This window comes from Python bivittatus, unplaced genomic scaffold (assembly GCF_059951505.1).
Source record: "Python bivittatus isolate LINGU-HERP-01145 unplaced genomic scaffold, Pbiv_v1 ctg000340_np1212, whole genome shotgun sequence".
In the NCBI taxonomy this organism is placed as follows: Eukaryota; Metazoa; Chordata; class Lepidosauria; order Squamata; family Pythonidae; genus Python; species Python bivittatus.
The window spans coordinates 10,084,904-10,110,926 of record NW_028277056.1 but is presented as its reverse complement, the minus strand read 5'-3'; the positions used below and the strand labels follow the sequence as shown (position 1 = coordinate 10,110,926).

General features: G+C 40.1%; 1 protein-coding gene across 1 annotated transcript in view; it reads left to right on the top strand.

Annotated features, from left to right (window-relative positions):
• The window catches only part of GRM5 (glutamate metabotropic receptor 5), a 206,414-nt gene that overhangs the window by 70,831 nt on the left and 109,560 nt on the right, over positions 1-26,023 (top strand). Inside the window, exon 2 of the mRNA XM_088140844.1 lies at positions 9,580-9,829. Within this exon, the coding sequence (XP_087996970.1) occupies positions 9,580-9,829 (250 nt within the window). The remainder of the gene's footprint in view (positions 1-9,579; positions 9,830-26,023) is intronic.

The following is a 26,023-nucleotide window of genomic DNA, read 5'->3' as shown; positions in this document are numbered from 1 at the left end:
GTATCAAAGGACCTGGAAGACCGGGCTGTTCACTCAGGCCTTTGCGTAGAATGTGTGTAACCCCTTGTGAATAGTGTGTGTATATTTTCATTGTTGCCAGGTTATGGCAACTCTTTGGTCCTTTGTCTTCATTGTTATATTGTTTATTGTTATTTTTTCTGTGTTTTTACTTTATGAACCACCCAGAGTCTTGAGGAGTTAAGTGGTGTACAAATGTGATACATGGTAGGTAGGTAGGTAGGTAAGTAGGTAGTAGATAGATAGATAATTATGATAATGTAGCAGTTGAGAAATTTCATGGCTGCTGACTAACAAACAAATTGAGAATGCAAAACCAAAGTACCAGTTCCAGATGAACCACAATATTCAGTGCAAATCAGAATAGTTCAGGACTGCGTTTATCTCATTTGAGGCAGAGTGAATGGTCTAACCCGCCCAGTTCTAATTCAAAACTTTCCATGGTGGAACTTTGCCATATTGCAAGTAGCATTACTGAGATAAGTGCAATCAAGCCGGGGGTGGGTGGTAAGTGGGAGAAACCTGTAACATCATTGTGCATGTGTGTATGTGTGTGTGTGTGAGTGAGAATGGAATACTGGATATAGTAACTGACAGGTTTCCCCTTAAACCAGAGTGATATACAAAACCACTATTGGTTGCCCAATGGCAAAGGAGGGAAAAGTGATCTTGGAGAGAAAGTGCCTTATGAGGAATATATATATATATATATATATATATATATATATATATATATAAATTTATTTAAAGGTTTTTCATATTATTATGTGATAGTATTTATTGTAATGGTTTTGTACTATTAGAAATTTGAATTCCTCTAGCATATCATGAATTGAAGCAGGATAGAAGTATTTGTAATAAAATAATAAAAAAGGTAGGATATAAATAGAAGTGATGACACTGATGACAATTCCTAGTTGTAATCCTCTGATCCATTTGTTTCCAAGTCTTTCATCCTTAAGCGATTTCAGGGGGATGGGTTATCTAATGAGCTGGTGGGCTTAACATTTTCTTTTATGGGAAAGATCAGTGAAGTAATCTCTTATATTTCTTTCTGTCCTCAACCCCAGATCATTAGCTCCATGACTTTTAAAAAAGGCATCAGTAAGATACCCCTTACCAATTTCCTTCTTTTTGCAAAAACAAGAGAAACAATTCTTAGCGCTAACTGAAATGTTCCATGGATATTTTTTCCCATAAGATTTCTTTTTGACGCAACTCCATCATACTACATACGATATATGATATACGATATATGATATACTATTGTATACTATATACTATATACTATATACTATATACTATATACTATATACTATATACTATATACTATATACTATATACTATATACTATATACTATATACTATATACTATATACTATATACTATATACTATATACTATATACTATATACTACAGTACAAGATAGTAATAATTTGATTGCTAACTCCAAGAGACAATGCAAATACAGTTCTGTTGAGTTTATTAGCTTCCATCTCAAGACAGAATCTCACCAAACTGAACCCAAGTTCCCCAGCCAGCCAGCCAGCCAGGCACAACACTGTGAATTCCTTAGGGAGGTGCCAGCCTCATCTTCTTGACCTTCCCACGCTCCTGTTGGGGGCTAAGAACACGCTTATCTCCCTGAGCATGGCCTTCATAAGTCCATTCCATCACATCTACCTTATTATTTTAATAAGATTAACCATTCTAAAATAAGAGTTGACCTTATGTCATGGGTTGTGAGAGTGACCTTGGGAGACAGAAGGAAGAGCCTCAGCCTAGACAATGGTCTGATAAATGAAATCTGAGTCCAAAGGAGGGATGGGAGTGGAGAAAGTATCTTAGAAGGGACCCTCCCTAGTTTTCTGGGGAGTAAAAGTAAGGGATGGGAGAGGTGCTTTCAGGCTGCAAGATTCTGTTACTGTTACTTGTGGTGTTAGTAGTCATGGTTTGTATTTCTTGTCTGGGTTACCTCGAAGGGCTGATATCTAATTTTGGTAATAAGATTCTAAAAGAATCTTATGTACATTGTGAACTTCTGCTTTCTGCAATCTTTGGAGTGCTTTCTTGTGAATATCATCCTGATTTTGATAAAAAGAAAAACAAAAATGTTACAGCTCTTTTATGTTTTTATCCATGCTAGATAATAGTGGGGAATTCCAGGTTGACAGAGTAAGTCCAGGTGGAGTGCTACAGGGCTAACTGAAATGAATTGGGTATTTCCAGACTCCAAGACTCTTGTAGTGATTTAGTTGTATCTGCATGGCCCTACTAGGGCCTCCTGATGCCAGACATTGGTTGTGATTGGTTACCAAATACCTGATCATCGAAGTGGATGGGTTGGTAAGCCCTAAGTTATCCTATAATACCCATGAAGAGGGATACCCACTTCAGAAATCATTATATACACATTTCTCTACAGGATAGAGAATGAAATTCTGTGTCCCTGAAGTAAGCTGGAATCTCCTGTGATACTCCATAATTCTTCTTCTGGAGTCTTCTCCCTCCCTCAGAAGCTGAGTGCTGACATCTGACATCTACTTGTTACTTCAGATGTGTAAGCAGTTCCACAGAGACCTCACTGCCTTGTCTGTTGTAATTCTGTGCAAAGCTGGAGAGCAATCAGATCCAGCTCAGCTCAGAAGGTGCCCATTAAAGTGGCAAATGTGACTTGCATTTTCTCTGGGCAATTAAGAAGAGAGGCTGTGATCCGAAGCTCGGACTAATGCGCCTTTGGAAAACACTATGCTGAAACAGTTATGAATAATGAAAAGAGCTGTAAATAACAGTGCGTTTCTGCCACTAAGTAGCTAATTTGCAAAATGGCTAGCCAACATTATTCAATTTAGCATCAGCATTCCCTTGCTGTGAATAATTGAACAGGTTCCTTTGGATTTAAAAGTCCCAGCATGTGTAGTCACCATCTCAGTAATGCTCCTTTTTAACTTTATTCCCATCCCCATCCCCATCATTCCAAAGTAAACCCTTGGGTGCCCATTAGGGCTACCATGTCTGGGCTGCAAGTATCCAGAGGATGACTAGATGGCAGCAGATACAGGAAACCCTCTGCTGCCATCATGTGGTGGTTTGTATGAATGCAGTGTAAATATGACAGCCCTGTTTGAAAGGAACCACAGCATCTGAATTATGAAGAATAAATACTCTCAATATAATCACTGTCTTTGTTTTTTTCTGTTACGGTTGTACAGTTGCTTAGATCCCACTCCTTTTTTCTTTCAACTTAAGAATTGAAACCCTTAGCTCTGGTGCCATTGCTTAACCCTTAAGAGAGTTTTAACTCTGGTGCCATTTCTACCTACCTGCACATATATTCACAGACACATAAACACATACACACACAATATTGTTTTCCAGGCTTTTACACATCCCATTTTTTACAGGCAACATGCATCAGAAATGGAAATCATCTTTCCAAGAAATTCAGGTCCAAAGTCCTGCTTCACAGGAATATTATGCCCAAGAAAAACAATTATTTCATTTTTTAAAACCCTTATATACATTATTATACCTTATTTTCACCTTGAAGCCAGTTGAAAGATGGCAGCTGTTAACAAAAGCCCTTCTTATTCTTTAAGTTTAAAATATTCCTATTCCAAGGACTTATCATAGTTTTAGGTCGAATGTATGTTCTAAAGAGGACTTACTATAATTATATATTCTTGCCCAGTATCAGCTCACTGTTAGGCATGACTATTGCTAAGCCAGGGGAAATATAACTTAGGAATAATGAGTTGGTAGTTGTAGCTGTGGTTAAGGATGCATTGAGGAAGAGTAAAGAGCGAGCAAGGTGTCAGAGTACTGCACCTGAACCATTGGATAGTAGATGAAGGAATAAGGCTGGTGATTGGCAGTAGACATGGCTGAAAGGTAGAAGCTTGAAGGACAGATGAAGGAAAGAAAGATGAAGAGGAAGGTAACTTTTGAAGAAGCAGTTGGAACTAGGAAAATCAAGTTGCATGGAAGGAGATAAAAGAGTTCAATAGATTTTGATGATTGTGGAGGACTGCTGTTGGATTGAAGGAGGAGGTGAAGGAGAGCAGAATAGAGAATTCTGATAGAAGAAGAGAGTTTGGGCTCATCCACCCAATCTACTTGCCAAGGTATAAAGATACCCCACTTACTGTTTGTTCATGTCAGGCCCAGCCCAAGAACAACAAGGAAGTAGTCCAGCCAAGTTCAGTTCTTTTATTGCTTATACCATATAGACAGAATCTTGCCAGACTAAATCTGTACTATGCTAACCTAATAGATACATCCTGGGAGATTCTAGGGAGTGGCTATCTTAAATTTCTTCTTCTCATGCTCCTGCTCTGGACTGTGTTGTCTCTTCTCTGAGCATAGTTTCACTTTTCTTCAATTTCATACCTACTGTATTATAATGCTGGGAATAATTTTGGTGCTCTTTCTACCTAGTCTCCAGAGATCAGCAAATGTGTCCCATGATTGCTCATTCTTCCACTTGTAATTCTTTATCCCATATCTATACTAGTTTAGGTAATACACACAAAACACAGTCTTATTCTTTGCAATTTTGCTCAGTGTGCTGGTATAGATACAGAAGGCCAAACAGAAATGGCTGCTTTTTCTCACAATATAATTGTAAATAACCAAATTTTAGTGCCTAAACCAGCTTCATATTTATATTGCATCACAGTTGCTAAATTCAGGAGAACCTTATCTTTAGCTCGATTTAATGTTCTCCCCACAGCTGTTTTGGAAGGGAAATATAGGGAAACCTCTTAAGACACTTGATATTGCCCCTGTGAAATGGGTGCTATAGAAACCACAGCCCATCTTCTTTTGTATTGTCAGTTCTACAGGGACATTCACCACCAGATTATCCCTTTTTTATCTAAATTTCTGGGGCATTCCAATAATTTTTATTTGTATTCTTTGTTACACAATCAAGATAAATCTACCGTTCCAAAAGTAGCACAGTTTTGCAACATTATGTGCAAGCTTCACCCCCAAATGGTTGCCAACAGTCATTGATGTGAGGGGTTAATTTTGTTTTATTTGTTTTACCAAATGTATTTTTATTGGCTCATGACTGAAATAAAGTTTCTGTCTGTCTGTCTGTCTGGCATACCCCCACCCCCATATGAAACATTAGTGCCGATACCACTTAGCATATCTCTGCAGATGTTTAAAACGATTGAATGGCATTACAAAATTGAAAACAGTGCCAACTTCAACAGATAGTGGCATAATCGTTCATGTAAGGATTTGAAAATATAACACATCCAATACATTCAAACATAAACTATACAGATAAGATCGCAATTCAGATAACATTAAATGAAATGGCGGAAGTGGGGGAAAGTGTTTTGTTTCCTCACTTTTTGTTCTGTCAGGAAGAAAGTTCCTCTTTTCTAGGAAATCAAACACATAATTCCTGGATTAAAGGAACTCCAGGAGTAGAAACTTCAGTCTATTGAGGGTGAACTGTTTAGTTCATCTCTTTCTCTAACCTGAAGGCCCAAAATTGTTGACACCTTCCAGCATGAGTTGCGTATTTTCCAAAAATTTGTATAAAGAAATAGAAGTATTTGGAATACTTTGTTCCCTCTTTTTTATCCTTACTTCGTTGTAGCGGCTGCATCCTGCAGAAGATGAGAGGAAGAATTTGCTAAAATGGGTGGGAATTCTGAACATGTTGCTATTGAGCAGATCATATTATATTTCATCTGGGAAAAAAACTGTCAATCTGTTCTCTCTCTCTCTCTCTCTCTCTCTCTCTCTCTCTTTCATTCTCCCCCTCTCTCTCCCTCTCCCTCCCTAAACTTCTTACACTTTTAGAGCCAATTTAGGGTATTTTTGGCTCATGGAATCATAGCGTTAGAAGGGATCTTGGAAAACTTCTAGTGCAGTGTTGTCCAAACCTGGCCACTTTAAGATGAGTGGACTTCAACTCCCAGAATTCTCCAGCCAGCATGGCTGACTGGGGAATTCTGGGAGTTGAAATCCACTCATCTTAAAGTGGCCAAGTTTGGACAACACTGTTCTAGTGCAATGCCCTGCACAGAGTAGGTATCCTCAATCCATCCCAGACCAACGGCTGTCCAACCTTTAGTTGAAAACCTCCAGTGATGGAGCCACCATGATTCCAGGAGGGCAGCTGTGCCATTGCTTCATAGCTTTTGTGATCAGGAAATTCCTCCTTATTTGAGTTTGGACCTCTCTCTATAAAGCTTTCACCAATAGGTTCTTGTCCCATCCTCAGGAGCTAAGGAAAATAAATCCACACCCTCTTCCGTGTGACACCACTTTAAGTATTGGAAGACTACTATAATGTCTGCCCTCGGCCTTTTCTTCTTTAGGATAAAAAATTCCCAGTTTCTTTAACTCTTCTTCATAAGTTAAGTTACATTTGGTATGGGTCTTATAACCGGTAAAAATCTGGCCTTTTCATTTTAAAAACAGAGCTATGGGAAAAAAGATCCAGTTTAAATAGCTTTGCTAGTTGCTTCTTCTTCTTATTTTCTTCTTCAGTTGAAAATTCATAAGGAAAAAAAACCCTTTCTCTCGGATCACTTTTTCACTTTGTACACTAACACTTGTCCTGTTACTAATATTACTTTTGTGAAATCATCTGCCTCATGCATTGATTCATGACATTAACTAGCTGAAAATGCTGGTTGGGAAAGAGATATAGAATTTGCTAGAGGGATTTCATCCAAACTCAACAGTACAAAAAAATAAACTGGAGGTGAACAACACAGCGGTGACATCCTCTTTGAAAGACAGTGTGGTTCTTCTGTCCTTGAAGGAGGTGATGCTATGCCTCCGTCTCAAGAGACCATTCCTGAACCCATCCATTCTGGACCACTATAGTCCAGGTTCCATCTTCCCTTTGTGGGGAAGGTTGTGGAGAAGGTGTTAAGATTGCAGCTACAGAGGTTGTTGGAGGAAACAAATTATCTGGACCTGTTTCAGTTGGTTTTCAAACCAGGGTATAGTTTGAAGGAGATTGGTTGTGCTTATTAATGACCTTTAGCAGAACCAGAATGGGGTTAGTGCATCCATCCTTGTGCACCTTGATCTCTCAGTGGCTTTTGATACCATCAACCATGATATCCTTCTGGACTAGCTGCAGGGATTGGGAGTGGAATGCACTGTGCTGCAGTGGTCTTCCTTCTTCCTCAGTGGTTGTTCACAGTTGGTTTGAAGAGAGGGGAGAGATCATGCCCATGGCCCCTCACTTGGGGGAGTGCCTCAGGGGTCGATGCTCTCTCCCTTCCTGTTTAACTTCTACATGGAACCACTGGGTGCAATCATACATTGGTCCAGGGTCCAATATGCTGATGATACCCAGGTATACATCTCAACCCCAGGCTATGCAGGTGAAGCTATCAATGCATTAACCCAGCATCTGGAGACTGTTCAGGTCTGGATGAGGAGGAACAGACTTTAGTTCAGTCCTGTCAAGACTGAGTAGCTGTGGCTATTTGCCACCCTGGGTCAGGGACATTTCCATTGTTGGTCTTAGATGAGGCTGCACTTCCCCATTTGAGACTGATATGCAACTTATTTATTTATGTATTTATTCAGTAAATTTATAGGCCGCCCATCTCGTATACATGACTCTGGGTGGCTCACAATTAAAACAGAATAAAAACAATAAAAACAACCAGAATTAAAAACAACAAAAGTGACATAAAAATAGCAGCTGAGAAGACTCATAAACTCTCAAACTAACCATGACACAGGCTCACCCGTACCATCAGAAAATATGAGGGGGCCCTTCATGTTGGTAGTGGGCAAGGCCAAAGCCAAAGGTGGGTTGAATTAAAGTCAAAATGAATGAATAACTTTTGTCACTTCTTTTTTCATTCCTCTTCCAATCAATTTCTGACTCAAACAAATGTCCATTCATGGAAACACACACCAGAGCCCCAGTTTACCAGTCTAGGCAGTCTTCTTCTTGGCTGTAGCTGCTGTGAACTTTTTATGTGTTTGATTTGTGTTACAAACTTTTGACAATACATCTAAGTATATGTGGAAGAGTTCTTCCAAGATTGCCACAAAAGTAACAAAAATGGCCAATCTTTCCCTTCTCTGCTATGAAAAATTCTCATTATTCCCTCCCATATAACTGCAATTAAACATGCATGCTCATGTTCTCTCAAAAATTCTTCCTTGCCATCAGGAGAATTTCTATGAAAAATTAATTAGGGAAGGCTTATTCATAAGAATTGTTTTTTGGATGGATACTCTTGTTTGCAAAGTTGTGCAGTTTTCTCCATTTCCCTGGATATCTGTATCTTCAGTGCAGCTGCATAAATTCCCAAATGGTGGAGGTGATTTACTTTTGACTTTGTCCAAATAAACAATTTTCAGATCATCCTTCTTTCCTCTCCCTTCCATTCCAGATAACATAAGACCTCGTTATTTCATAAAGAGTTCCTCACACTTACTTCACAACGTACAAAAACAACTGCCCCAAATGATTTAGCATACTGTTTCATCCAACCCCCTCCTGCCAAAATAACCCAATTCATGCAATCTAAAAATGTGTAACCACCACTTTTAGTTTCCAGTAATAGTCTGCATCTCAGTAGCATCAATGGCTTAAATCTGGTTACCAGTTAAAAGTCATGTCCGGGTATAGCAGACTGTCATGTTACAATCAAGTTGATGCAATCTGCATCTGGCCAGGATTGTGACATATCCTTTGATTGGAAGAAACCCCAGATTCCTTGAAAAGTAGCTCCTGAGATACACATTTATATTATTTGGATAAAGAATAGTCTTTCCTGACAGCCCTGGTTCTTCCTTCTCTACTCTTCTTTCTACTGATAGCTCAAATTAATTTTCCCCTAAAGATCAGAGACTTAAGTCCAACCTCAAAGATGGGCTGATGAAAGAGGCATGGATCCCAGAGATTGTAGGGTTCCAAATTAAATGTAACCACCATTCTCAGGACAATGATTATACCTATGGTTCACTACTGTAACCATTATCAATCTGGTAAGTAAAAGTGTATAATGGTGTTTTAAACTTCTCGGCTTATGTGTATTTTTGTTTGTCCTGTATATGTAAAGTTAAGTCACCTTCAAGCTGAACTTGACTCCTAGTGATTACATAGAGGTAACCACACGATTTTCTTGGCAGTCATGTGAAAGTGATTTAGCACTGCCATGATCCAGGATGATGTTTTGACTTCCAATCTGGCCTACAAACCTGGGGTTTCCTGGTGGCATCTCACACTTGTACCAAGCAGCAATGATCCTGCTTAGATTGTTCAGGTCAGACAAGATCACATAGAGTGGGTGCTTACTGGAGTACAACAAATGTAAAAATAAATATAAGGATAAAAGTCTTCAGAACATCATTGCGAGAGCAATAAATTGGATGTCCTCTTAATAGGTGAGAAATTGAAGCTAAGACCCAGAGGTTTGGGTAGTAATATCTTATAAACTTTTCTTCAGCTCAGATCACCTGGTTTGTAGATTTTAGATGTCATATCATTGCCTATATGAGCACTTCCCAAGAATCTTATTACTAATATCTTTGCATATCTTGGTTCTTGCTTAGGAAATTATGGCGAAAGTGGGATGGAAGCTTTCAAAGACATGTCAGCTAAAGAAGGGATCTGCATTGCCCATTCCTACAAGATCTACAGCAATGCCGGGGAGCAGAGTTTTGATAAGTTGTTGGAAAAGCTAAGAAGCCATTTACCCAAAGCAAGAGTTGTAGTGTGTTTCTGTGAAGGCATGACAGTACGAGGACTGTTGATGGCAATGAAGCGCTTGGGGCTGGCTGATGAATTTTTGCTGCTGGGCAGGTGAGTAAATCTATCAATATTTGTTGCCTTATTCTTATCAACAGAATAAATCCTTCTGTATTTAAATTTAAGCTACCTCATGGATAAAGAAATCTCAGTTGATTAACAGCAGGAGGCTTACTCCGTTAGTCCAATATTTTCTTAGTGGCACAGGAATTCAGAACTGAAAAGTAGGCTTTCTTGGTTTCTCAAAATTGCACCAAAGTATTGTAGCAAGCAAGCAATTATCATCTAAAAGAGATTTATTTTGTCTTGTGTGGGAAGAAAAAGATCGGGATGCCTCTTTTCCAATGAGGCATGTCAACTGCCATCTTTATAATTGTTTTTATTTTTTTTAATTAAAACATTGATTGGCTGTTTCATTAATCAGGGAGAAACTTTTTAATCCATCAGAAGGGGTTTGAACAATTACTGTAACTGATTAACCCTTTCAATCTTGCATTGAATTAACCCAGTAATATAGGGAGACAGTTAGCATCCCTGGAATGTGAGAACACAAGTGGAATCATTTACTTGGATCCAGAAAACAGGCTAAAAGATTTCTGCTTGGAAAGAGAGCTTGTGGCCCTCCAAATGTTCTGGCTATGCTGGATGGGATTTTGAGAGGTGCAATTCAGCAAAATATGGAGGGTTCCATTCATTGATTTCAATGCACATTTTCTACTTCTATTGTTTCCTGGGTCTTTTAGGTAGAGATGGGATAATATTGGAAAATGTATGCACAATTACAGTGTCTTTTCCTTTCAGGCAGACTTTTCTCCCCACAGATGCATAGAACTAATGAAAATACAACATATCTGCAATTCAGTTGAGGGTTTGGGCAAAACTCTAATATAATTTTTTATTACCAGTTTCCTTTAGTTTGAATGCAAAAACTTGCTTTTAATTTTTTCTCCATCAAAGAAGAAGAAAACATTGTGGCGTCTAGAACACTTGAGTTTACCTTTGTTTCTAGGCTTTGTGAGGTTCTCCTTTTCATTGCACAGTTTCTAAATATTCTAATTTCAATAATTTGCAGTTCAACATGTGGGAATAGTCCATGCTCCTCATGTTGTATCAAAGCCATCAAGCCTTAACAATGTTAATATAATTGAGCGTAACATGTTATATGAATACAGAAGTTGTTTTGCTTACCTTGAGGTAATGTTTAGCATGTGAACCCACTATACAGATCTCAACACATGCCACTCTAAAATATGTATGATGAGGCTAACCTTTGTGTGTTTTGGAAGAGAATTGATAATAAATTGATCAGCATTTACTGGCCTTCCTTGGAAAGATTTGAGTTTATCTTGTAAGACTTACAGGCATGTAAGTTCCAGTTTATATGATACAATAAGATGTTGTGCACAACTTAATGTTTAAGAGGGTAGATGTTGACCGGAAAGGCAGTCTTGATCCATATTATGCAGACTGGATGAACATGGTGTTGTAAGTAGGTAGTGTTTAGCTTCCCTCCTCCCAAAGAGAGGAGAAACTATCTTACTTCTAATAGGAATGAGATGACTGATGGTGTGTTTCTATGTTCTATTGCTCTATTTGATTTAGTTAGCTGTGTCAATGCTAATAAGGGTTGGCCACCATGGACATAGTTCTGTCCTCCTTTCTAGAATGAGTGAGACAATAAGCAAGGGACTCAAATGAATTTGCCAGAGTAGAGGACGCTGAAGAGTCCATCACGTTGTTTACTGGGAACTTTGATGGAATCTAGTGGAAAAGACAAAAGAAATAGCAAAATGATCAAGCTAAAGCTGACTAACGCAACTGTTTGTATTTATATCACTTCGGCATGTGTTCACAAATGTATATAGCTGTAAATGTTTCTCCTTTTTTTTAGTGGTGAAAAACTTATTTAGGGTTTGCAATTTAGATGTGCTTCTCACATCAATATAAACATAATTGATATTCAGGGTACCCAGGTGGGCACAGACTCCCAATGGCCCTGACAACATCTCCCATAGTTCCCATCAGTCTCCCTATCCCACCTGGTTTTATTTTCTGGAAGGTGTTTTTAGCTTCTTTTAATTAAAATGAAAGAAATAGTTAGCGTGTTGCAAAGCAAATCACTGGCTTCAAATGTAATTTCTAAGTACAGTGAAACCTTGAATTAATGGACCCTTTGGGGGAAGGAGATGTCTATTAAATCTAAATGTCTGTTTAATCTGCATTAAATGTAATTGATGTAATTTACATTTGTGTTATTTGTGGAATTGTGCAGATTATGTAAATTGATGCAAATAATGTAAAAACATCAAGTACATCATTACTCAAATGACATAAATCTCATTAACTGTCTCAACTCAAGAAAAAAACAGACTGGTCCATAATTTCAAAGGTGAAGCCCAAAAATCAAATTTGATCCATTGCACCCAGTCCATAAAAGGGAATTTTTTTCAAATCCAAGTTTCACTATTTGGATGCTTCTCATAGACCCCAGACCTTTGTATGTGTGCATTCCTGTTTGGGAAAGGTAAGATGAGGTATAGAACGTATCCTGTGAGGCTAGAGGTGGTAGTAGAGAACGCTGCCACTAGTTTGCATTCTAGTTAATAGCAGTTTTGCAGATGGTTACAACCACCATGGTGGCCATTTTGGGAAAGTGCCACAATATGTTCTCAAAATCCAGCATGCCCTCCAGCCCCAGAAAGATTGGGCTGGTTATGAAGTGCTATGATACAGAGATATAAAATAACACATAGCTGATAGATGGATGGATTTTTCCTCCCCTTTCCCCAAAAGCTAGAACTTAAGGGTCATTCACTGCAACTGATGGGCAATTAATTGGTGCTCAACAAAAGAAAGGCATAATTAAATTTACAGAAAGGAGTTTGCAGAAGATATGTGGATGATCATCAGCTCAGATGGCATTAAAGGTGTCAGACTTCACAGCAGGCATGGCAATACATTTCAATGCTCCTGACAATCAGTCCCATATTTAGGAATTTATCTTATGATAGAAGTTACTCAGATATAACACAAACTTTTTTTCTTGCAGATAAGAAATATTTTTTTTATTTATTTATTTATTTATTTATTTATTTATTTATTTATTTATCCAACTTATGTGCCACCCAACACCCAATGAATCTAGTCAGGTCACAACAATAGCCTGTTATATCATTCAGAACCCAGAAAGAAGACATATATTTCAGAATGCAGAAATCAAGCCACCTATATCTATATCAATAGCAATATCTGCTCCAGACTTTGAATTCTTGACCTTTTTCCTGCCTGTTTTTTTGAGTCAAAAGATGTTGAGTTATTCCTTTTTTGCCCTTGAGAGTCAGAAGCATCTGCTCAGAGTTTATTAAGAATTCTGTCTAGTCTAAGAGTCACTATTACCCACCTCTCCAACTTCAGCTATTGCACCAGAAGGTTCAGACATATAGATGGAGGATAGATTTTATCCAGTGGTTATAAGGCACCTGATATACTATTTTATCAGCATACTGGTTTTCCAAATCTGAATATCAACAGGCTTAGGGGAACCCTACAGTTTGCAGAAATGATAACCAATTAGATAGAACTTCCATGTGCCCCCAAATAACAAAAGATGAAGAGCAGTTGTAGAGAAGGATTATAACTCTCATGTCTTCCTAGAACTATTAGGTTAAATCACAGTGGTAGGTAATAGGACGTTGAAGAAGGCAGATCTTTGGCTCAGTCCAGCAGAGTTGTTCACTATGTTCTTAAGTTGCAAATAGCAATTCACCAACTTGTCTCTGGCAGAGAAGAGTGGCGTCCAGGCATACAGCTGGGGAAAACTGTTTTTTTTTCCTTCATTTTAACCATCCGTGAAACCAAGGACATAAAGATGAAGGGAGCAAAGATTCTTACTTTCTGTTGTGCATCTTTGAGTCCTATTGATGGCATAGCACGATGTTTTATGGTTAAAAAACTATAAGCAGTCACATTCCTGAAGGCTTTGCTTTGTCCTCCATGCTCCTCTGAGTTAATAATATATCTGCTCTGCTGTCTTTTGAAAAACAGTGCCAACGGCTATCTGAAAATCTATTTTATTCTGTATCAGAAGGATAACTGGAATGTGGCTTTGACACAATTGGTTGATAGAACAATGAAGTGGAACTCCAGTATTATAGATGAAATCATCACCATCACCACCACCACCATCATCAGGAAGCTTCTCTCCACAATTATATAAGGACAGAGCTGAGCAAAAGTTGTTCCATTACCTTAGCCAAAAAATAACATGTCCAGCTAACCAGCTGGTAGTTGAACATTTCTTCTGCAGTGGAGACAGGAGTCTCTTTTCCGCCATAATTGAAGACCAGAAGGTGATCTTTAGGAAAAAGGTGGGCAAGCATTTGGTGGCCAAGTATCTCATTTAATGGTGTGGGGTAGAGAAGGGTGGTAGTAGGCAGTGCAGTGATGTGAAGAAGGGATCACACAGTGAGGAACAAGACCCTCCCTCCTGGGCTTTAGGGTTAAGGGTGTGTGTGCATATGTGCATATCTGTATGTGAATATGTATGTATACACAGGTAGTCCTCACTTATCAACCACTGGATCAGTGACCATTTGAAGTTATGATGGCACTGAAAAAGGAGACTTACAACCGGTCCTTGAAGTTGCAGCTGTCGCAGTGTCTCCACGGTCACATGATTGCAATTTGGGTGCTTGGCAACCGGCTCGTATTTATGACAGTTGCAGTGTCTCATGGTCATGTGATTGCCATTTGTGACTTTTATAGTTGGCTACTGACAAAGTCAATGGGGAAGCTGGCAGGAAGTCAGAAGTCATGGTCATGTTACATCACGTTTAATGACCCATGGTGATTCGCTTAACTGTTACCTAGCCAAGTAATGAAATGTTTGCAAGAAAAGAACCAAGCTCAGAGAACTCCAAGGACTCCACGTGAACAACTGCAGCCAAAACTGAAGGAACTGATGTCATAAGTCGGCATAGTCATGTGATGTTGCGCTTAACGACCGTGCCACTTAGCAACAGAGTTGTCGGTCCCAGTTGCAGTCAGTAAGGACTACCTGTATATTAAACTTTAAATTGTCAGTTAAATATTAATCTTGGTGATGCTGTGCAGTACTTACAACTGATTGTATTGTATAGTACTATACAGCTACATGTATATCTCTATTAGGCTTGGGGGGGCGTTTAGGGGCTTGGGGGTGAGAGTTGTTTGTGCCTTCAAGTCAGTCTTGGCAACTACAAAGATAAATCCATAGTTTTCTTGGCAAAATTTGAGAAGTGGTTTGCCCTTGCCTCCTTCCTAGGGCTGAGAGAGAGTGACTGGCCCAAGGTCACCCAGCTGGCTTCATGCCTAGGCGGGACTAGAACTCACAATCTCCCGGTTTCTAGCCTGGTGCTTTAAGCACTGCACCAAACTAGCTCTCGGGCCTAGGTTAAAGTTAAAGGCTATTAATTTTTCACCAAAGCTAAACATTTTAGGACGCACACTATGTTTCGTATACAGCATGCAGTATTGTTTAGGGTAATTATGTTGCCAGATTTTGGCACCTCTCCTCAAAGGAGGCTCCAGGGTCTACCCAAAGAATATTTGAGAGCTACATGCAGTATTCAGATGAGTTTGTCATGCTTCCTGAAGCCCTTCTAGGGTAAAAGAAATAACTAAAAAAGTGTGCCTTCCCACATCCCCAAAAGATTTTTGTTATTATTATTATGATTTGTCAATGTTCTTTGCTCCAATTTTAAAAATTAAACGTAATCCCAAGGTGAGGGTCAACTGCCTGATCCTGCTGTATGTTGCTCTAGGCCCAGAGCACTGAGGAGAATTCAAAATGGCATCTGAGCTGCCAACATGGTTGTTAAGTTTGCAAGGAAAATGAAGCCAATAAACCCTTTGGAGGGCTCTTTGCGAACTCCATTCTTGCAAAGCCATTAGAAAACATTTCCTCCCGTTTCTCTGTCCACAAATGGAGTGAATTTTGAAAAACCAGATATATTTCTGATCTGGGCTGATCTCCTCTAGTCTGATCTGGAATTGTCCCATATTTTAGTTTGTTGAACTTATTTTTCTAACATGTTTGGAACGTTATCAAATGATTGTTTTAACCGTTTTATACCTCAGATGGTTTTTAGTATATTGGAAATGTTCTTAAAGGGGAAAAAGCAGGTGAGAATGTTTTATGCGGGAATCTGATTATTCTCCATTCTCATTATTAATTATTAAGCTATCCAGGCTCACAGTGGGTCACAGCAGCGTGCCAAAAAGCAATAAAACACCCACGGTTTTTAAAAAAGGGACAGTACAGGTTCATAAACAAAAAGGAAAAATAACAAACAATGCCTGGTTAATAATTAAATAAATAAGCCAACATCCAAACCTCAATAGCAAACAGTAATCCCCCAAGGGCTCTCTGGAAAAGTTGAGCCTGGAAAACTGTCACTGATGTGCCACTCTAACTACTAGAATAAATAAAAATATTTGGGCTCAGCTTTGGTTTCTAACACTGCTCCAGTGCTGCTGTGTTAGGGAAAGGCAGACGGAAACTTCAAAGCTCCACCCAAAATTCTATTCTGAATTCAGGGAAAGGAAAGAGATAACATTACTCTGAACTAGTGTTTGTCATCCTTGGCAACTTTAAGATGTGTGGACTTCAACTCCCAGAATTCCCCAGCCAGCCTTGCATATACTGCTGGCATATACTCCTTGCATATACACAGTCTAACTTTTCGAGGTGTGAGATACTGTGTTGATGAAGGGGGACATGACGTGATGGACTACAGTAATGCAGTAGGTCCTCAGGAAGGAGACAGCACATTCCAGGAAGAGGGGCGAGACAAGAGACAACACAGTCCAGAGCAGGAGCGTGGGAAGAGGACACACCCTAGAATAGCCACTCCCTAGAATCTCCCAGGGTATATCCACTAGGTTAGAGTAATACAGATTTAGTCTGGCAAGATTCTGTCTATAAGGTGTAAGCAATAAAAGAACTGAACTTGGCTGCACTGTTTCTCTGTTCTTCTTGGGCTGGGCCTGACAGGAGGGGATAAAAGGTTGAGCAAACACCAGGCCTCCAATTCAACCCAGCATTACTAGTTTTTGCGAATCTGTGAGAATGCCATGCACAGTCCATCTTCTCTTAAGCTCTCAGAGCAAAAAAATACAGCTATTACATTATGTCACGCCCCGATGTACGAGGTTTTATACATTTTCCACCCAAATTTCTCTACCAGACATTATTCTAAAGGGTTAGCCAGCTGGTATTCTATAGCTGTGTTTTTCAAACATGGCAACTTTAAGATGTGTGGACTTCAGCTTCCAGAATTCCCCAGCCAGCAGTAGTTGGTAGTCCAGGTAGTCCTAGCAGTCACCCAGGATACACACAGTGTAAAAATGAAGTAGAGAGACAGTTTGGTGTAGTAGTTAAGGCATCAGGGTAAAATCCTGGAGATTGTGAGTTCTAGTCCTGCCTTAGACATGAAGCCAACTGGGTGACTTTAGGCCAGTCACTCTCTCTCAACCCTAGGAAGGAAGCAAGGCCAAACCACTTCCGAAATCTTGCCAAGAAAACTCCAGAGACTTATCAGGAATCAACTCTGACTTGAAGGAACAACAAAAACAGCAAAAGTAAAAAAGTAGAGAGTGGTTTCTGTGACATATACTTGGTTTGACTCCTACGGAGGGAAGAGGGAAGAACTGCTCCAGGGTCATAGGCAGCTTGGTGCAGAACTGGGCTTTTCCAGTTTCACTTGACACCCACCCGCGGGATCAGCTGCTTGGCAAAAATTGCCGTACAGTGCAAGGCTGAATACAGAAACTGGGAGTGCATCCAATAGCTTTATGACCGTTGCTTGAAGGCAGGCTGAAGTGTGGCCTCAAACCCTCATCATTAAATTAAAACTGCAGATAGGAAATGATAGAAGAGGAAGAACATTATCTTTTTATATCAGGAAATATAAATTGGATTGTCCTTTTTTTTTTTTTAATTTCTTCTGGGCTTGGAGAAAAGAAAGGGACTTCAGTGGAGTGTACATGATGAAACTCCAAAGCAGTGTTTCTCATCCTGAGCACCTTTAAGGTGTGTGGACTTCAACTCCCAGAAATCCCCAGCCAGCATGGCTGGCTGGGGATTTCTGGGAGTTGAAGTCCACATACCTTAAAGGTGCTCAGGATGAGAAACACTGCTCTAAAGCAAGTTGCATTCTACGGATGTGCATGGAGTTGTGAGAAAGAAGTAAAAGTCACACTTTCTTTGCACATTTGAAAGACAGAGACAGCTTGATGATTGTTCGGTGCCTTGAAAGCAAGCATTAGAGAGCGCGAAAAAGAAAGATGGGCATAGTTTCTCTTTTAGGAAGAGACCTTGCCTTTTGTAATGTGAATTGCCGGGCACTTCTGGTTCTTACATTATTCTCAAATAATGTATTGGATGCTTTGTTGAATCAATACCGCAGCAATGTAGAACAGTCAAACATGTCTTAAAGGGAAACAAAGACAGACCTACCCCAGGTTTGCGGCACAAATCGGATCTATTGTAGACCTTCTCCTTAGTCAGTTGGCCTTCGTATGAAATATGATTCCTCAACCTTGGTTTGGGGGGGGGGGGTCCCTGTATTTTTCTGCACATTTCTCTCATGGATTTTTCATAATGCAGGGTCATTGCAGCTGTCTTTAGGCTGCATTGCAAATATCATCGCTTAGTGATATGGACTGAACCCTAACCCCAGTCCTAATTCTTAAGCTTCGTTACTTGCACCAGCTTGAGTCCATGGTGATTCAATGTGTTCATTTATTTTTAGGCATACAAAAACAACCTGCTCCAACCTCAGGCTTGGGGGATCTACTGTGTTGGGGTGTGGGTGTGTGTTTTCCCACTCTGAAACCATAGCTGCTCTCCTTCCAGCATGGCTGCTTTTATGTTGCTTTAAACTGTTATTCTGTTGATTTAACTCTTGTTAGCTGAGAGCCCTCTACAAGTGGGCAGCTGGAGAAACTGAGAAATGGAACTTATCAAGGTGCAAAGCTTGGTCAGGGTTCAGTTTGGTTACGTACTTGTTGAGGTTGTGTGTGATGCAAACCCAGTCACTTGATTAGTTTATGGCTCATGGTATACAAATCCAGCAAATGGATTAATTCAATCACCTTGGTGTGGGAACGCAGTCCCTACATGAAATCTTTTCTGCAGTTGAGATCTAGGGAGCTCTGTCATATATACACAAAATAAACATTTCTGTGTTCCATATTTCTTGAAAACAGAAGGTTGGGTCTCATTTGCAGCTAAATTTTTTGTGTTCTCTATTGTGTCGATTATCTCCTCTCCTGTTCAGCATCCTTGTCTTTTTAGACCAATTACCTACTGTTGCAGTCCTTCGGGTTCTCTGAGCTTGGTTGTTCACAGAACCCCAAGGACTCCATAGTTCAACCCTGAGCTACATATATTCTCTTCTATTGGCAGTTACCTACTACTTGCCTTCTCAGTGACACGGAAATGCACCAGTTCTGTTTGCTAGAGTGGGAGTTTTAAACTGGGCTCCATGGGACCTTAGGTTCTGCAAGGATTTGAATGGGTTCTGCAGGACTAAGGAGAAAAAAATTCTGCAAGGTATTAAGGGGGGGGCCCTCCACAAGGACTAAGGCTTCATTCCTTGCAGAGAGGGTCTCCATTCCCCCCCCCCACACACACACACACTTAGTTACTTATTGCAGAGAGTAAGTTAGATGACCTTGATGGAAATATGCATGAGCCATTTCTAGGCAAAAGGGGCTGAAACATTTTTAAGTCCAGAGGAACATTTGAAAGGGCTCAGCAGATGCCTCCCTAATTCACTGAACTCTAAGAAGGAGGAGGAGGCACAGCACAAACAGACTTGCAAGATTCTGTTATTATAGCCAATTTCAAGAAAAGTAGTTTTGGCCTTCCTGCGGAATTGATTTTCTGCTCTGTTCTACCTAATGGCGTTGACAGTTATGGAGAGGGTTTTTGTCCCTTAGTCACTACTGTACAGTGGAAAGGAGGGGGCTTGTCAGCTGACATTCAGAAGCCCCACCCCTCTTGATCAGCGGGGTTGGTTGATGGGTTGGTTTATGAACAGGTTCTACAGCAGGCTTTCTCAACCTTGGCAACTTTAAGACTTGTGGACTTCAACTCCCAGAATTCCCCAGCCAGCATATGCTGGCTAGGGAATTCTGGGAGTTGAGTCCACACGTTAAGTTGCCAAGGTTGAGAAACCCTGTTCTACAGCATGAAAAAGTTTGAAAAGTCCTGTGCTAGAGGGTGCCACCAAGCTTTGATGGCAGATCTGTAGCAGCACTCCAAAACTGGGCTGGGCCTGGCTCAGTTCGGAAGAGAGGCTTCGGGGTTTTCAGCAAGAAGATGAGCACCTGAGGCACCATCAAAGCATTAGACCCTCATTTGGCTTCTTAAACCTCCGTGATGCGAAAACATCAAACCAAGAAATAACAAACAAACAAAGGGAGGCTGTGGTACTATACTTTTGGTATCTTGCTGTACTTTTGGTATCTTGCTCGGATGCATCCACAGTGAAATAACAATGTTTAAATTACTTAGCAAATGTTTAGCTTCACAGAACAGGATCCCAGGTTTTCTGAAGAAAAAAAAATTGTTATAGAAAACAGAGTTATCTTCCCTGATGAGCAAGCCTTCACTTGGCCACACCATCTTTTTGTGAGTGATTTATAATGTTCGTCAGGTCACCGAAGAGGAATCAACATTACATGTGGTTGGCTTAGATTAGACTCTAGTGAATAGGTTCCTGAAACAATTTGGCTGCTTTCAGAACATACTGCTGCTAAGAAATAAAAGGGTGCTAATTAAGTTAAATTAAACACAATTTATTCCTTGTTTGATGGGCAAGATACATCATCTTGGAATCCAAACTTATTCATCACTGTGATATTTCTCATCGCGCTTCATTTCATGCTGAACTTGAACATGGCCAAGAAGAGGGAAAAGTCACATGAATTCTTATGCATTCCAACATACAGTATAGTACAGTGGTACCTCGGGTTACGAACGCCTCTGTTAATGAACTTTTCGGGTTACGACCAGCTCCGGCTGCAAAAATTTACCTCGGTTTGCGAACTCCGCCTCGGGTTACAAACCGGATCCGCGGCCATTTTCCCTGCTGCCACGCAGTCGCGGCTTCCTGTGGGCGAGATCGCGGTAGCAAGGAGACGTTCGGTGAGGCTTGTGGTGTGTTTCTTAGCGTTCTGTGAAGGTTTTTGGTGTGCTTGTTAGCATGGCTCCAAAGAAAGTGCACTGGGAAAATTTGCTTCGGGTTGCGACCAATTCGGGTTGCGACCAGAGTCACGGAACGGATTAAGTTCGTAACCCAAGGTACCACTGTACTAAGTTTCTGCTTACATCTTAGATTCTAAAAAGGCTTAAGGAATGTTCATATTAGTCTGTTACTTAATAAAACAGGATCCCAATCTTCCCACTTTTCAGACTTTGCACTCAATGCGGAGACATTGGGGAATTGAGGGGTTAAGGCAGACTAGAGCTAGTAGATCTAGTGTGCAAAAAATCCATTGATCACCAGGTGATAAGAAATAGAGATTTCTGTCTCTCTGCTCCCATCTCAGGGTTTTGGTAACCCTGATGTGATTCCCCTAAAGCAGGTGCCTTGAGCATGTGGGGATGTACAAGTTCTGTTAACACATAGAAGCTGTTACAGTGTGATTTGGTTTAACTGTTTGTGAAGTTTGTAACATGCTATTTCTAAAGAATTATTGTTCTCATTAATTCACAATTTAGCTTGTACAGTTCTGTCTGGAAATTTGCCAGACAAAGAGTAACATGATATTGAGGACTGATTTTGCTTCAGCATCACTCTGTGCTGAAGGAGTCCTTGACTGAAACATCCAGTGGGTGGTCTTCACCATATCATTATTAATTCAAGAAAGACTCATATCATTTGCTTATGTACTCCTAGTATTGATGAAACATATGATGATAGAATAGTTTGAATACTATCCCCATATTACTAAAGGATTATAGATATTTGTACACTCAATTATGTGGCAGTATCTACCTTGATTGATCTCAAAAATCTGAAAAGGCTAGGATCTGGACTATGCTTTGTTTCAATACATCTATGTACAAAGCACCACTTTGAAGATACTTTGTGAATCAACGTGGTCCCATCTCTTCCAAGACTGAAGCAAAGCAACCAAGTTGGTTCATTTAGTTGGCTTCAGAGCCCTTTTCAGTCTTATCCCACAAAGCAAAATAAAACTACATGGACACATCTATGAAGTCATGAGGAATAAAGCTTGATATGAAAGAGATTTTATTTGTGTATTGTATATTTCATCAGACAATTTGATGATATGTACATTTTTGTTAAGGTTTTGCATCCTGCTTGGACACAATACAGGATGATTTTATTCACTGGGTTCAAAATTAAGTATACCTTCTTCTGATTCGGGGGATAGCTTTCAATAACCCCTCCCCAGTCTTGTATTCGAGAAAAGTATGGGACTAATCTACGCAATAGTAAGAATGAAGATCTAGGGAATGACATCCTTACCCATTAGTCCCAAAGATTAGTGAATGCAACCCCCAAAAAATGTCCTTGGAAAGGTATTCTGTTAAGACGTAGCATCATTCCAAAGGAGGCTCTGTAGGTTTACCATTTAATAGAGAACATGGAAGCCCCTGAATCATGTTAGAGTCTAGTACATATTTACTGTAGTCCATACAACAGGTAGTTTCATTTTGCCTGTTGATTAAACTGGGAAGTCAAAAAGTATCCCAGAACAAAGTAGAGGCAACAACCTCTATCATGCCAAGCAAATAGCATGGATGTGTCAATGTAAGTTAGCAGGAATCAAGCCCAACTGATTTTATTTTATACATACAGGCCATCTGAAATCTAAATGTGTTATAATGCTTAAAACATCCATATACGCTTTTAGTAGAGTGGTTAGGTGTTGGGACCAGGACCTGGAAGATCCAGATTCAAGTCCGCCCTCATCTATAGGAGCTCACTGGGTGACTTTGGGCCAGTCAATATCTCTCAGCTCAATATATCCAGTGGTATATCCTTCCTCTAGGAAGATGGGTGCTAGAAATTATACTGCTGAGCATTTCTAACACCTGCAGGCCTCATGCTCCCATCTCCATTGGCACTGCTGCACCATGCCGCTAGCTGACGAACAGCTGATCAGCACACTAGCCATCGTGGCTCACACAATTCCAGAAGAGTTAACAGTTGGCTCTCCAGAGCTGGTATGAACTGGCTCCAGGACACCACTATCTCACAGGGCTGTTTCATGGGGGGAAAAATAGAGGCAGCAGTGCTATGCTCACTGCCTTGTATTCCTAGAGGAAAAGAAGAATAAAGCCCTTCCTGGAAGGAAGGAAGGAAGGAAGGAAGGAAGGAAGGAAGGAAGGAAGGAAGGAAGGAAGGAAGGAAGGAAGGATGGAAGGAGAGAGAGAGAGAGAGAGAGAGAAAGAAAGAAAGAAAGAAAGAAAGAAAGAAAGAAAGAAAGAAAGAAAGAAAGAAAGAAAGAAAGAAAAAAGAAAGAAGGAGGGAGGGAGGGAAGGAAGGAAGGAAGGAAGGAAGGAAGGAAGGAAGGAAGGAAGGAAGGAAGGAAGGAAGGAAGGAAGGAAGGAAAACTCAGGGGGGGAAATAAGTTTGCCACCTCAAAAGAATGAGGTGATTTAACTCTAATGCTTTCTCAAACATAAGCTTGGCTTGCTTTTGTTTGTTCGTGCTTTTGGCAAACCACCAAGAACAACAGACCTTTCTGCATTCGAAAAGGGGAGACTTGCCTGGGGAGACTCTATACGCAGATCTGCTGTATACACAGCTGAGATGGAGATCCACAGTGTCCTATGACTTCTGGGGTACCTCCAAAGATCATAGGAAGAAGCAAAGAAATTGACTGACAAAGCCCATTAATTGCACAAAACCAACACATGGGTTCACATTTATTTATTACACTGAGATCCCAAATTTCCTCTAGACTATTCCAAGAGGTGTAGATGATTATCTTCCCTCTACTCACATTCCCTTCCCAACAACCCTGTAAGGTAGATGAGACTACAGGAGAATGGGTTTTGAGCATGAGCGGGGATTTGAACCCAAGCCTCCTCCACTGCAGTTTCAGTCTAAGTACGTTACCTATTCTGAAAGAAGGTGAATAAAAACCAGGGCAACTTGTCATTTATAAAATCAGAGAAGCGATCAATTTCCCTATGACCGGATTAAAGTGACAAAGTAGCAAACAGCAACCACATTTCTCCCTCCATCTGACTGACGGATCATTTGTTGTGTAGCTGTTGTGTCTCCGGAGGTTAAAGCTGAAGGCAACTGATAACGTGGATGAAATACCAAAAACCTTGAAATCTCAATCTGCTTAGAGGAGCCTAGAGAAAGCCCTATAAATCTTGGAAGAAACAGACAAGATTCAGGAGGGGGTTGAGGATGGGAGAAATGTCCTCCTAAGCAAGGAACCTAAAGCTGATTTTTCTCTTTTATCCTTTTAATGAGGAAAAAAAAACCCCAGTAATAATCAAAAGAGATAATTGAAGTAAGCAGTGGAATCTGGAAATATGATTCTTGTAAATTGTTCATTCAGCTCACCCATAGACACACCCAGATGCAACAGGTATAGATACACCAAGACCACCTGTTGGTTTTTGGAGAGAGAGATATTTTGTGATGATGGAAGGAAGGAAACAACAACTGGAACAGATGCAAAGAAGGGCAATGAGAATGATCAGGGGATTGCAAGCGAAGTCCTTTGGAGAGAGAGAGGAGAAATTCGATGTGTTGAGCCTTGAGAAGAGACGTCAAAGGGGAGATGTTTCAGCACAGAGTAATAATCATAAATTACAACAGAAGGTGGATACTGGTGAAATGTACAGAACCACTTCCTAATGGTAAAAATAAGTCAAGATGATCTTACTAATGCTCCCGCTTCAGTAGATTATTCTTGTAGAGTCTGGATAGACATTTACACTTTTTAACAATGACTGGTTTTGATACATTTATTGTTTTATATCTTTCTTCTGTGTCACCCAGAGTCACTTTTTGTGAGATGGGCGGCCATATAAATTTGATTGATAAATAAATAAATAAGTCAGGAATACTTTAATCTAGCTTCCTGTCTGTTACAGAAAGTTAGACTTCATGTGCTCAAAAGCCTTTTTAACTTAATTAATTGTTTAATGGACCACCCACAGCTCCAGGAGACCCTGGAATACTGTGTCCAGTTTCATTGCCACAATACAAGAAGGATGTTGAGGAACTGGAAAGAGTGCAGAGAAGAGCAGCAAAGATGGTGAGGGGCTTGGAGGCTAAATCCTGTGAAGAACACTTAAAAGAACTGGGTAAATTTAACCTGAGAGCCAGTTTGGTGTAGTGGTGAAGGCATCAGGCTAGAAACGGGGAGACTGTGAGTTCTAGTCCCACCTAGCACAAAGCCAGCTGGGTGACTTTGGGCCAGTCCCTCTCTCTCAGCCCTAGGAAGGAGGCAATGGCAACCCACTTCTGAAAAACCTTGCCAAGAAAACTTCAGGAACTATTCTCCAGAGTGCTCAAGGGTTGGACAAAAAACAATGGGTGAAGCTTTACAGAGAGAGATTCAAACTCAAAATAAGGCGGAATTTCCTGACTATGAGAGGAGGAATAGTCCTGACTATGACTATTAAGCAATGAAACTGGACACAGTATTCTTTTTGTGCCGTTAAACCAATGTAGCATACAGCAGAACTAACACTTCGCATAATCTTGAAATTATACCAGGGTTGCTGCAGCCAAAGATTGCACTGGCTGTTTTGGCAGCTGCAGCAAGCATACATCTAAAGCCATCAAGTTCAATATCATATGTTCTTAAGAATCCCAGCCAAAATCTGGCTTTTGTCAGAGAACTGTATTTCATTCTAGATAGAGAGGGACAATGAGGTCATTTCCACTTTTAATCAAATTCTCATTTTACTAGCTACAAGTTTCCATATCACTTCAGTATTTGTGTAAAAACAAAACAAACCCACACCACACCTTTGCCAAGAGTTCTGCCATAAAATATGATTCTTTATGCTTTTTATTTTTCATGACAAACCATGTATGCAAGATGGAAACATAAACGTACAGTGCGAGAAATCAGGGTGGGGAATGGGAGCTTGTAATACTTAGGAGATCCACCCTGTTATTAAATGAGTGATAGTACCATATGCCATTTTGACCCTTGAATCTCCTCCCTTCAAAACATGAGCCAGATATG